Source organism: Zootoca vivipara, chromosome 11 (genome assembly GCF_963506605.1).
Source record: "Zootoca vivipara chromosome 11, rZooViv1.1, whole genome shotgun sequence".
Taxonomy (NCBI): Eukaryota; Metazoa; Chordata; class Lepidosauria; order Squamata; family Lacertidae; genus Zootoca; species Zootoca vivipara.
This window is the reverse complement of record NC_083286.1, coordinates 55,678,305-55,691,049: the sequence shown is the minus strand read 5'-3', so window position 1 is coordinate 55,691,049 and position 12,745 is coordinate 55,678,305. Positions and strand designations below refer to the sequence as shown.

At 46.1% G+C, this 12,745-nt stretch overlaps 1 protein-coding gene across 3 annotated transcripts in view; it reads left to right on the top strand.

Moving 5' to 3' along the window:
• The window catches only part of ARK2N (arkadia (RNF111) N-terminal like PKA signaling regulator 2N), a 57,441-nt gene extending 45,380 nt beyond the window's left edge, over positions 1-12,061 (top strand). For 2 of the 3 annotated variants that reach the window (XM_035100403.2, XM_035100405.2), the window contains exons 4-6: positions 1,989-2,171; positions 3,286-3,412; positions 7,129-12,061. In XM_035100403.2, the coding sequence (XP_034956294.2) occupies positions 1,989-2,171; positions 3,286-3,412; positions 7,129-7,312 (494 nt within the window). In that variant the 3' untranslated portion in view covers positions 7,313-12,061. Of the gene's footprint in view, positions 1-1,988; positions 2,172-3,285; positions 3,413-4,177; positions 4,291-7,128 lie in introns of all 3 variants that reach the window. The other variant, XM_035100406.2, reaches the window with a different exon arrangement.
• Positions 12,062-12,745: the final 684 nt, after the last annotated feature.

Below are 12,745 nucleotides of genomic sequence, written 5' to 3'. Positions count from 1 at the left end.
ATCTTGAGTTTGCCTCATTGCCTAGCTTGAACTGTTGATTCTTCAGTCTACATAGTTGCTGCTTTTTCCATTCCCTTCCTCTCTCCCACTTTCATAGGAGTAGATGGTTGTTTCTAAGGCAGCTATATTGAGAATAGGCATACCATGCTTTGCTTGCAGTCCATCTGGCGCTTTTCACACACACACACACACACACACACACACACACACACACACACACACCACCCTCCTCTCAGTTAGCAACAAAAATACCCTGCTGTAATTTTGGAAAGAATTTGATGTGAATTCTTTTGTCGGTGTGTTAGGTGAGTGAACTGAAAAGGAGGGTTTGTCCTCATCTGCCCCCCCCCCTTAATTGTAAGTTGCCAGATGAAATGTGACACACCTTTTCCATAGCTCGTTGGCAGAGTAGATGCTCTCCCTGCAGCCCTTTGCATTTCCAATTAGAGCATCTCGGGTAAACAGGGCAGCAACCCCAGATCTTAGAGGACTGCTGTCAGTTATAGTGTACCTTGCTAGGCCACATGGACCAATGATAATTAGACTCATTATAAGGCAGCTTCATGTGTTCGCACATGTATGTTTTTGCACCACTTTTTCTGCATCTGTGCTTACAGTTTTTGAAATCTTCAAAAGCGCAGAAATGCAGGTGTTTACTGTTTTAGAAAGAATATATATATAAACCACTCAATAAAATAAAGAATAATCTATTAAGCAGTGTGCATTCTGCAATATAATGAGATGCAGATAAACTCAGCAGAATTTAAAAGCAGATACAAAGGTGGCGCTGTGGGTTAAACCACAGAGCCTAGGGCTTGCTGATCAGAAGGTCGGCAGTTCGAATCCCTGTGATGGGGTGAGCTCCCATTGCTCAGTCCCAGCTCCTGCCAACTTAGCAGTTCGAAAGCACGTCAAAGTGCAAGTAGATAAATAGGTACCGCTACAGCAGGAAGGTAAACAGCGTTTCCTTGTGCTGTTCTTGTTCGCCAGAAGCGGCTTTGTCATGCTGGCCACATGACCTGGAAGCTGACCTGGAAGCTCCCTCGGCCAATAACGCGAGATGAGCGCCGCAACCCCAGAGTCGGTCACGACTGGACCTAATGGTCAGGGGTCCCTTTATCTTACATATCTGGATAGGTCTGGACAAAGTCTTCTTAGCAAGCGTCAAAAAGCAGTATAGCAAGAGTGCCTGAATAGCGCCAACATGCAGGGAGTTCCATGGCATAGTTGCTGCCACCCTGAAAGTTGGACAGACGTGGAATGATTATCATAAGACACTTGTCAGAGTGCAAGCCCTGTAAATCAAAGTGGTGGAGAAGGCATGAGAGGCGCACTGCGGTCTCTCAAGTAAGCAGTTCCCAAGGTATTAAGGGCTTTATATACTAGTAGGAAAACTTGGCCCAGCAGCGAATCAGCAGGCACTGCAAACCTTTGGGCCGAGAGGTGTGGTATGCTGGGAGGGTCTCATTTCAGACAGCAGCTGCGCTGCAGCATTCTACACTCACTGCACTTTCCAGACCACCGGCAAGGGGAGCCTCACACAGATATATCAAGTTCAGTTAAAGGGGAGAGATAGGGCAGATCTGGCAGATCTGCACAAAGTAATCCGATGATAGTTTTGACTGGATTGCTCAGGTGGTTAGAGCATGGTGCTGATAACACCAAATAGGGTTGCAGGTTCGATCCCTGTATGGGACAGTTGCATATTCCTGCATTGCAGGGGGTCCTCAAGAGTCCTTCCAACTCTACGATTCTGTTATTCTTTTGTGGGAAATATGAAGTATATTTCGTTAGCAGCAATACTTTAGATAAATAATATTGGTGTTATGTAAAGCATTTACTTGCATATTACTTCAACAAATGACCTTTTTGTCACTGCTTTTGATTTGTTTAGTATTCAAATGCTAGACAGCAACGAAGCAGTAGGGTTTGTGCTTCCTCCGAGCCACTTGCGGTCTTAATAGCTGCGGGTTTTCTTTCCTTCCCAGATGGAGCTCCGGTTGTGGCTCACTATGATATCTCGGACACAAATTCCGACCCGGAAGTGGTGAATGTAGACAATCTATTGGCAGCTGCGGTAGTCCAAGAGCACAACAGTTCTGTCACTAACCAGGACACTGGGCCTACTTGGAGGACGAGAGGGCTGCTAGAAGAGCTGAATGCTGAGACAGGTGAGTAGGGGAACATTGTCCCAGTCCTACGCTAGCTCCTGCACTTGGGCTACGCTGTTGTCCCGTCCCCCGTCCCCCCGGCGACTCTTCATCTGTAGCCTGAGGTTAACAGGCCAGCAGCAACTGGGCATGCAAGCCCATTCTTTCCACTGCTCGCTATTAGAAAACTTAAGTGTACACATTGTAAATATGGCTGAACTGGCATGGAGACAAGCTGTATTCCAAGCAGGCAAACATTGCCCCCTGGAGCACCTGTGGCTGACCACTTCTCTGGAAGTCCAAAACAGACAGATATTCTTTCTTTCATTCCCCAATAAATATCCTGAGTTTAATCCCTTTTCTCCAATACCTCAGCTACTCAAAAATAGCCAGTCCTTTTGTAATACAAACCAATAGGGTTCAGAACATGTGCACAGTTCCTTGCAAAAGATTGTGAAAAAAAGAGAGAGAGAATATCTGAACTGCTGATTAAATGCTTCAAAGGAAGAAATACCATGAGTGAAGCCCAACATTTTTATGGGATTCTGAGTCCAGTAAAAGTTGGCCTCTTAACGGAAGCCCGACTCATGCAGGTAAAACTAACCCACTCTGACATTTTTATTTGCAAGTCTCTGTGTTTGCGATTTGTCACTTTTCCTTTTCCTTCCTTTTCTCCACCTTTTCTGAATGATCTGATGTTTGGTGTCAATGATTTAGAAAGGTTTCACAAAGTTTTGTTAACCTCTGGGTCCTTTTGTAAATCCAAAAGTGCTCTTTGAGTTAATTTTTTTGTAGAGCTAGGCTGGTGGAAGGGACACTGGGGGCGGGACTCAGAAGCTTTTCTAGCAGATGGACAGTAGACTGTGTCAGGTTCAACATGGTGGCAATCCATCATAAAAATAAAAATATGAAGGGTCTGTTTTTATACAAAAACAGGATCTGCCAAGAAGGAAAGTCTTCTCCCCATCCCCCACTCCCAATCCATGGCTGGTATATTTTGCAATGGCAGTCTGATGAATGGGTCTTGACATTGCTTGACATTGGTGAGAAACTGCTTCTTTCTAAGGATTTCCTGCAAGGGTGATCAAGCTGCTGAATCTTGGGTTGAATTGTCATTTTTCTTTGCCTTCTACAGATCACTTGAATGCTGGATTCCTGGCAAGCGGGAAAGCCCCCAGCAGCAACACCCAGGTCAATGAAGAAATAAATATAGCATCATCAGATAGCGAGGTGGAGATCGTGGGAGTTCAGGAACACGCAAGGTACTAATTTCCCTTTTAAACACCGAGTCTATCTAAATACTTGGAATTAATTTTTGAAAAGGAAAAAAAATGCAGATAGTTGGTCATGTTACTTTTTTTGCCTGTGGGTAGGTTTTCTCCCTCCCTCTGTTAAGACTACTTGCTTTTTCCCAATCTAACCCCGGAAGTGCATACACAGTAAACATGGACCTAGCGTCAAATATACGATTGATATTTGGATGCTACGGCATTTGTAATAACACTTGGAATCTGAGGCACAGGGCACAGAGAAGGGTGTCTTCAGCATATACTGTATAGCAGGCACGTCCAACAGGTAGATCGTGATCTACCGGTAGATCACTGGATGTCTGTGGTAGATCACTGCTAGATCACTGGCACCCCAAAAAAAGCTCACCCAAAATTTTCCTCCTCCCTAAAAAAAGCTGAACAACTATGACCTGAAGTCCTAAACAAAAATGGGTCTCCCTCCCTCCTAAAAGAAGCTCAACAAGTTTGACCTAAACCCCCCAAAACAGGGCTTCCCTTCCTTAAAAAAAACTCAACAGTTTTGACCTGAACCCCCCAAAAGGGGGTAGCTCAATCCCAGTTTTTAACTCTGTGAGTAGATCACAGTCTCTTGGGAGTTGGCCACCCCTGCTGTATAGTGTGCACAGTTGCTACAGGACGCTGCAAGCTTATTTTTAAACAAACTAAAGCAGCAAAATCATAAGAGGAGCAAAGCAAAGGGAGAACCTGAGTCTTAAGGAGATCATTTTTTTAAAACAGGAAAGAAGTGCTTCAAGCGGCAGGGGAGAAACGCATTCCAGACATAGGGAGAAGTGAAAGCACAGGAGGAAGTGATGTGAAAGCAGAGGAGGAAGCCAATGAGGTGTCAAAAGGCAAGGCAAGAAGCGAGAGCGAAGAACCATTTGAGCAAAGGTGCAGAGCCCAACTCCCCCTCAGTTTCCAGTGTGAAGGCAGGTCTGCAGCATGAGATTCCCCCCCTCCCCTCACTCTACGCAGGTACTGGCTGCCGGGGACCACAAGGAAGCCTGCTCAGCATCTGGGCACAGACAGTCGCTATCATCCTGGTTTCATGCTCCTCTTTCTAGGGAGAGAAGCTGCAGGTGGCCTTGGTGTCTGGCCAATAGCAGGTATCCAACCGGGCAAGAGTTAGCCCCTCACTGACTCTGTAGAACCTTCTGGCCACTGGCACATGGTGTAGCTCTCATCCCAGGTTTCTACATCCGTGGCAGGGGGTATACAGGCTGTAAACAGGTTCACCTTTCAAAAACCAGAGTCACCTTTTGAACGCTAACACAGTTATTGGGAATCTGGAAGTGGGGTGCATTGATATCTCTGCCAAATTACATAGAATGCGAAAGGCAGGTGGCCTTTTTAACCTGTCTCATTTAAAAAAAAGTGGCACAGGGTGATATTTCTCGTTGCTTTGATCTAGTCAGGCGTGGTTGCAATCCAAGGGCCTCAGCAGGCTCCTGTTTTCCCTGATGCTCCCTTCCCCTAAACATACAGGTTAGGGGGGCATTGCAGGAAATGTGGGTGCCTCCCATATCCTCATCCAGCCCCCCACTTGGCATGTCACTCAGCTTGCTCATGCTCAGGAGTAAGCAAATTGAAGATACTGATGGGCTTGTACTCCCATTGCATCAACTAGTTCAGCACAGAAGACCACAGCTTCTATAAATATCCTGCAACAGTCCAATCCTTGTAACATTCTCTGTATCTCAGAAATGCCCTAGATCAGTGGTTCCCAACAGGTGGTCCGCGGACCCCCAGGGGTCCGTGAGCTATGCCAGGGGGGTCCGCAAGATGCTATTAGAATAAAAAATATATTAAATATATTTCGTATGATAAGAGATTTTTTGTTTTGGCCGCTTCCTGCATGAGCAGAGTCTAGCGCAAAACTAGAATTAGATAGAGGCAGTAGTTCTGCTGTATGCCGTTAGGTGGCGCTTTACAAACACTACTGTTTTGCGAGGAGGCAGTGCACACATTCTACTAACGCTCACCTCCCCAAGATGCTTTGCGCGCGTCGGCTTCATTTGTGCGCTACTGCGCAGGTACCCAGTCTTCTCCATTCCCCTCCCTGGTGCACGCTGCCTCTTTGCAAAACAGTAGTGTTTGTAAACAAAGCGTTTTTTTTCGCGGAAGCTACAGTTCCCGTAGTTAAAAATAGACCGTTGGTTAAAAAGTGGTTCGTTAAAACGACAAAGGCCTACAGATGAAAAGGAAGATAATGCATTTGATGTTCAAGCAAGTAAGTCAGTGACTCTCGAACTGATCTTGTCAGTGTCCATTGAACCTAAATCGTCGGCGTCCCTTGAACCTAACCCTTCCAAGATCAGTGTTAAACTTACTGGAAAAATTAGATTAGGAATTAGGAATTAGATTTAGGATTAGGAATTAATGGGGGTCCTTGTCACAATAGCGGCTTGATGAGGGGTCCTCAAGAAAATTTTGTTGGGAACCCCTGCCCAAGATGTTGATGTTGACTGACTAGGCTCTGGGCCAGCCACTGTTTCCTCCGCCTAAACCTCTCACCTTGGTAAATACCAAGATGATAATACTGACCTTGGCATGGCTGCTGTATGGATTGCTTAAATAATGACATCGAAAGCCCTAAACAGCTTCAGCCCTGTATATCTGAAGGAGCATCTAAACCCCCATCATTCAGCCCGGACACTGAGGTCCACCTCCGAGGGCCTTCTGGCGGTTCCCTCCCTGCGAAAAGTGAGGTTACAGGGAACCAGGCAGAGGGCCTTCTCAATAGCGGCGCCTGCCCTGTGGAATGCCCTCCCATCAGATGTCAAGGAGATAAACATCTGCATGAATTTCCAAAGGCATCTGAAGGCAGCTCTGTATCGGGAAGTTTTTAATGCTTTATGTTTAGTTGTATTTTTGTGTTCCCGTGTTTTATTCTGTTTTCCGCCCTCTGCACCGCTCTGATGGTGTCATGCCACAAGCAGTCTAATTTTTTAAATAATAACAATAGCCATAATAACAAGCGAAATGCTTTGAAACACCCTCAAGAGCTGTATAAATTGTAAGGACGGTTCAGTGATTATCCTTCAGTGCCCATTTCACACATGAAGTTAATTCCTCCAAATTAGGCTACATTTTAAAAGCCCTTTTACACCTACCTCCCTCCCTTATCACATTTTAGCCAATACTTGGACATAATTTTTCTGTCTCCCTCCCCCTGCTTTGATGCATTCATTTTGGCGAGCCCTTTGCCAAAGAACTTAGGGTCTTAATGCATCAATGTAAATCAGGGATAGACAACCTTTTTATACCTACCGCCCACTAATGCATCTTTCTTGATGGTGAAATTTCCTTACCGCCCACCAGTGCTCAATGGAAGGAGGATTCAGCTTGTGTCATAGAACCCCCCCCCCCACTGCCCACCTAGAATCCTGAAACGCCCACTAGGGACTAGGTTGACAACCACTGGTGTAAACCGCTCTGCCCTGCGGAACGCCCTTCCATCGGAGGTCAGGGAGATGAACAACTAACTACCTGACATTTAGAAAACACCTAAAGTTTAGGGAAGTTTTTAATCTGTGATATTTTAATGTATTTTTATATTTGTTGGAAGCCGCCCAGAGTGGCCGGGGAAACCCAGCCAGATGAGTGGGGTATAAATAATAAATAATAATTATGCTCCAATAGGTGAGCATTGACGGGCATATCCTTTGTCTCCCCTTTGCTTTCCGCAGATGCGTCCATCCTCGGGGAGGAGTGATTCAGAGTGTGTCTTCCCGGAAACACGGCTCAGGCCTGCAGTGCACCCGGCAATCTGAAGCATGGACAGGTGTGGCCCCCCCGCAGAATTGGTCTTCGCCCCCCGAAGTGGTGGATCTCACGCTGGACGAGGACAGCAGGCGCAAATACCTACTGTAATGCAACTTCACTGTGTTTTCTAGTCACTTAGCCCTCTTCTCCCTTTTGTGGCACAGAAGTTTCTGGTTATCGCCTCGGTGTTCAAAGCCTCTGCTCCTGGCATTCTGGAATTCAGAGTCCTCCGGGAGGGTTTCCTCCTCTTCTGAACTCCTCCCCCGCCCCACAACACCCTCCAATTAAAATTGCATCATCAAGAACTTACCTTGAGATATCGACCCCTCTGTAGTCAAAGGGAGCTTTCCCTGTTACGGAAAACTTAGTGGCACTGTACTTCAACAACAACTTCCAGGTTTTTTCATTGTGTGTGATTAATTTAGAGCATTCGTTGACAACAGCAGTGGCACCTTCCAACCCACGCCCTTTAGAGAGCCATACAATTGCTTTAATTCACCACTGAAACGGATGTTGCTGGTACATGTGGGGCTTTATTATTATTTTCCCCCTTGCATTTTTTTATTTTTATTTTTTTAAATAACACCACTGGCCCAAATTGTTCATAGCTCTGAATGCCCGCATCATGATCGTAGTATAACTGTGGGAGCTTAGAATGGGGCATTCATAACACAAGTTGATTTGGTTGCAAAACCAGCAGGACTTGATCACAAAAGGCCTATAGCATGCACTGAGCAGCTCTATTTAAAACCCTAAAGATTGTTCTCAACATAATTTGTAGCTTGCACACTGCTCAGTGCTCCGTCTCCTAATAATAATGCATTTTATTTTTTCTCTCTAGACTACTGTACTGTTACTGGTCATTTGGCCCAGATTGTTACAGCCTTTTTTGTTTTTTTTTGTTATTGTGTTGTTCACCTGAAGCAAACAAAAGCACAAGGAAGTGAAGCAACACAAAAAGTACCTAATTCTGATCTCAGGTGTGGTTTTCATGTTAAGCTTTAAAGGTCTGGGTGCAGCCTAACCTGTATCTCTACGTTTTTGGAGGTATGTAAAAGCAGAACATGAGCACTAGAGTGGATCCTTCTGCCCTGGGCTGCATTTGTACAAATGAATTTTTGTTTTTAACAAACCTTGAGCACACTATCCTTCCTGTCCTTCTCTTAGCAAGAGAAGAATTAGAGGAGGCTGCAGGGTTGCTAGGGACTTGCCTTCCAAGGGAAGCATTTTCTCAGCTGTGCGAATGTTTAGAGAGTAGGCCCAGTTCAATCTCTTCTCAGGGTGACTGGCACCTAAACTCTGTTCAAAAAAGAGCAAGAAATGATTCGCGGAGAGGAAGCCTCCCATTGCTTCTCTGAGTATTACCATCCTACAGAGGAAAGCATGAGGCTCTGTATGCAAAGCATGTATGATCAAAAGTAGAACATATCCTGTTACATAGCACCCCCCCTCCCCCGAGAATTACCCGGCACGGCTTTGCCTTCATTCATTTGATTGCTGCCGCAGAAAGAGCAGCGAAATCTGGAGCAGTAAGGGAAGCGTTGCCATATATATGGATCACTTCAAGTAGACGAAAAAGAATAGGAGGGGATTGGGGTCTCCTTTGGGGTGTGTGTGTGCATCTTCAGAGACGAGGTCTTAATCTGTAAATGCACCTTTGCTTTTCGTACTAACATGAGAAATGGCCCTTGATTTTACCTTCTTTTACCTTTGAGTACTGCTGGGCTTCACCAGCTCTTGGGTTTATGCCCCTTGGCTTTAGAACGGTTCCCTGGCCCAGATTCTGCAAATGCCTTCTGCAAGTCCTGGCATTTGCTGCAAGCTGAGATTTCTCCTTCCTCACATGCCTTCTGTTCTCTTGCAAGGGATGATAGGACTTAGGCAGCAATGTAATGGCAGCTGGACTCGTTGGGCACATTAGATGTTCATGTTTGTCCAGTCACCTTTAGCTGCAGAGTCCATTGCACACCCAGACAAAGTTGTTTTGCTTGATTCCTGATCACTGTAGGCTTCAATCATTAGTGCATCTGGGGCAGTTTCTGAATAATATGTGGGCATTGCCCTTTGTTCCTAAAGACTCCTTGAATGTCTTGACAGTTTGAAACGGCATTCATGCAGTTGTTTCAGTTCTGTCATTGGTCGCTATAAAATGATCTTTCCTTATGCAACGGCAGTAGCTGTTGGTGGACCAAACCTTTGCATATGGTAAGGTTACCACTCTGTACCTGGGTAATCAAGGAGTAAGAATATTCTCTCTATGAAAGCGTAGGACACGCCAGAGCTGAGAAGGAACTTCAGTTCATGCTGAGCTTTTTAAGAACAGAAGAGGATTGTCCTGGCATTCAGACAGGTGGTGTTGGAGGGGAAACAAGCTGGATCGCCTTGCTTCTTGTTGTCTATAAAAGCCCTAGATAACCTATGCATTCCCCAAGTGAGGGTGGGACCAAGGATCAAGCCCTTGGTCCCACTGAGCTTTGCTGAAAGCCAAGCCAAGAGACTGTTGAATAGACATTGGTTAAGTGGTTAATGACACACTGCCAGCTTTCAGTTAAAATCTCCTTCTTGTGCAATCCCTGCTTGTGTTGTTACGTTGAATTGAACAATGTTTATGCTCCCCACGAAGTTCTTTATGCTCACTAGATCACGCTGCCAGTACTAAAAAGACCATTCTAAGTCCCCATCTGATTGTCATTTGAAGGACAGCATGGGGCTTGTTTGCCCTTCTTAGCTTGGTTCAGTGGGCAAGACTTTTGGGAGAGGGTTGCCTTAGATAGTTCTGCAGGCGTGGCAGGTGCTTAAGATTGCTCTTGATGCCAGCTATGAGCAGTTTTGCTGACGTTATAAAGTGGGAAGGATGTGGTCACTCTTAAAAGAACAACTTGATAGCAGGTTTCTGCAGAGGGGATGGGGTGTATCTCCTGCCCTCCCCCCAATCTCTGTCAATGACCACAAGGTGGACCTGGACTCTGGGACTCGGATTTTGTTGTTAGGTGGAGGCAGCCAGGACTTGATTTGTTGAACAGATAATGCTTTGTTGCCCTGGCCATTGATTACGTCATAGTTCCAATAGAGACCACTGGGCTTTCCAGCTTTTGACCTGGAGACTGCGCCTGTTGCTTCCAACATCTGCGAGGTGGTGACGCCTTATTTCAGACTGAAGGTGAAGGAATTGCATGTTTCAGGGCTCTGCCATTTTAGCAACATCCCTGCAAAATGGAAAACAAGGATGTCTGAGAGAGCCACTTCCGCCTTGGCTAGGAGGTGGTGTTGCGGGCAGTCACGACCCTTCCACATGCACAGGGGGTGGGTGCCCTTTGCAATTGGGGGAATCCCGGTCGTGTCACTAGCCAGGCCGGCCAATCCAGTCATCCTGGGGGTGGGGCCTGCTACATTTAAACAGGCGCGTGGCTGGGGATCTCTCAATTGTTTTCCCGCTCCAGCTGCTCCAGTTTTCTCACCCACCCACCCACCCACCCTTTAAGTTTTTCCTGTTCCTGGACCTTGCTATGGACTGCGGTTGGTCGCCATTGAGGGGCCTGGTAGGAATTTTTCCACTTGGCAAATTGGCTCTGGCCATTTGGTTTTTGCCTACCTCGTAGCAATCCGTCACAACTTTGTTTTTTGGCTGTTAGGCATTGGAATATTTCTGGTAGGCTGCCGGGGGGAGGGGGAAGGTAGCGCCATCACCTCCCCCAAATATTGAAGGGCATTCTGGTAAAGGAATCCGGGGGGCGTGGCCCTGCCCGAAGCCTGAAAGAAGTCTAGTTGCCAGGGCTCAGGAAAAAAAAAATTAGAAAAATATTTTCATGGGCAGTTTCTTCCGCCTTCAGCCTGCAATGTTAACATGATTATGCTAACTTTGGGAACAGTGTCTCCTTCTGCCAGATTGTGAAATCCGAGTCCTGCTTCCTATGACAGGCAAAGCAGCATGGACTAAAGATGTACAGCAGACCCAGGCAGTGGTTGCCAGAACAGCAGGGGGGCATGGCCTTACTCACCTGCCATCTCAACATGGAGGTTGCTGCTGGTAACCAAGAGGGGAAGGGGCGAGAAACGTCAGCGCACTGCGGGAGCAGCAGCAGAGCCAATCTGACGCTGTGTCCACACCAGCCGCCTCTCCCCTCCCTCTCGGCTATTGGTAGAATTCCCCCATGTTGGATAGCCAGGCGAGCAGTGCCACTCCACCAGCCACTACCATGCACAGGACACATTGGCCCTAAATAATGTCTTCACATACCACCCAAGGCTGTTAAAGCTATCAGTTGTGCCTGCAGATCTTTTGCCGCAAAGGCCATCCCTTTTTCTCCTCACTCGCCGATTCCATCGCTCCCAAACTACATTGCTAAATGAACACCAGGCTCAAAGTCACCTGCGCACGAGAAAGCTGCTTGGGAACTGCTTTCTCGTAGCCCTGTCCCATGTGATTGGGGTGTGTGTGTGTGTGTGTGTGTGTGTGAATGGCACAGCCACGAGGCATTGTCCACCTGCCTAGTTCTTCCCAGTTGGTTGTGGCTTGTTGGCAATCAGGTGAGAAATACCAGTCAGCCTGCATGTCCATTTCCAGTTTTCACGCATGCATGTGACGACTGCAGGAATTGCATCATGGGGAAGTAACTCAGATGGAGGTGCGTTTGAAGGGCACCGGAGCAAGCTAACCAGGCAGCCTCTGGCCGAGAGCAGCTGCTTCACTACTACTGCTAATGAAGTTGCCTTTTGAAACGTGAAAATTGGCTCTCTTTAGAAAATCTATGAGCCATGGTGGTCTACTAACCTGGTAATCCCAGTATCCCCCCATTTATGCTGGCCAGTACCAGAAGCATCTAGGAGTCCTTCCTTTTTTAAAAAAAAAAAAAAGAAGCAGAAGAAAGAAAGAAAAACTTTGTATATGCTGTGACTTCCATGTACATATAAAAAATATGACTGCATTCTAACCAAACTTCCTCCAGTTGTGCACTGTGTTTGGTTTTTAAAGGAATCATGAACTCCAAGCTTGATAACCAGTTCATGTCTCTCTCTTTTAATTTAAAAAACAAAACAAAACACTACGTTTCTTTTGCTGACTTGGATAATTTTTTTAAGCTATGTTCTTTTAAAAAAAAAGAGAGAGAGAAAGAGAAAAGAAACAAAAAATTCAAACCGCAATCACTGGATAGTTAATACATTACTTCTTCTTCTTTTTCCTTTCCCCCCTTTCCCTTTTCTTCTTCATCATCTTTGTCTGAGAGAGCAAAAGGTCGCTGGGACTGATTTTCTCTTTTCTCAATAGATAAGTGAAATTGTAGCCATCGTATGGCTAAGAACCAATGCACTTGATCGTCCTTGCACAGGCCTGTGAAACATGCACCCATCCTGGCTTGCCAGGCATGCCTTGCAAACCAGCAGGATCTTTGATAAAAATGTGGCGTTTGTGCCACAAAAATACAGATTCTACCCAAGAAACTGGCAGGCTGTGACACCTGCATTTTGGGCTCTTTGTTTTCCTTACAGGCCTGGTTTTAGCAGCTCTGCTCTTCTTGCTGGAGCTCAAGCTTGGAATCTTCC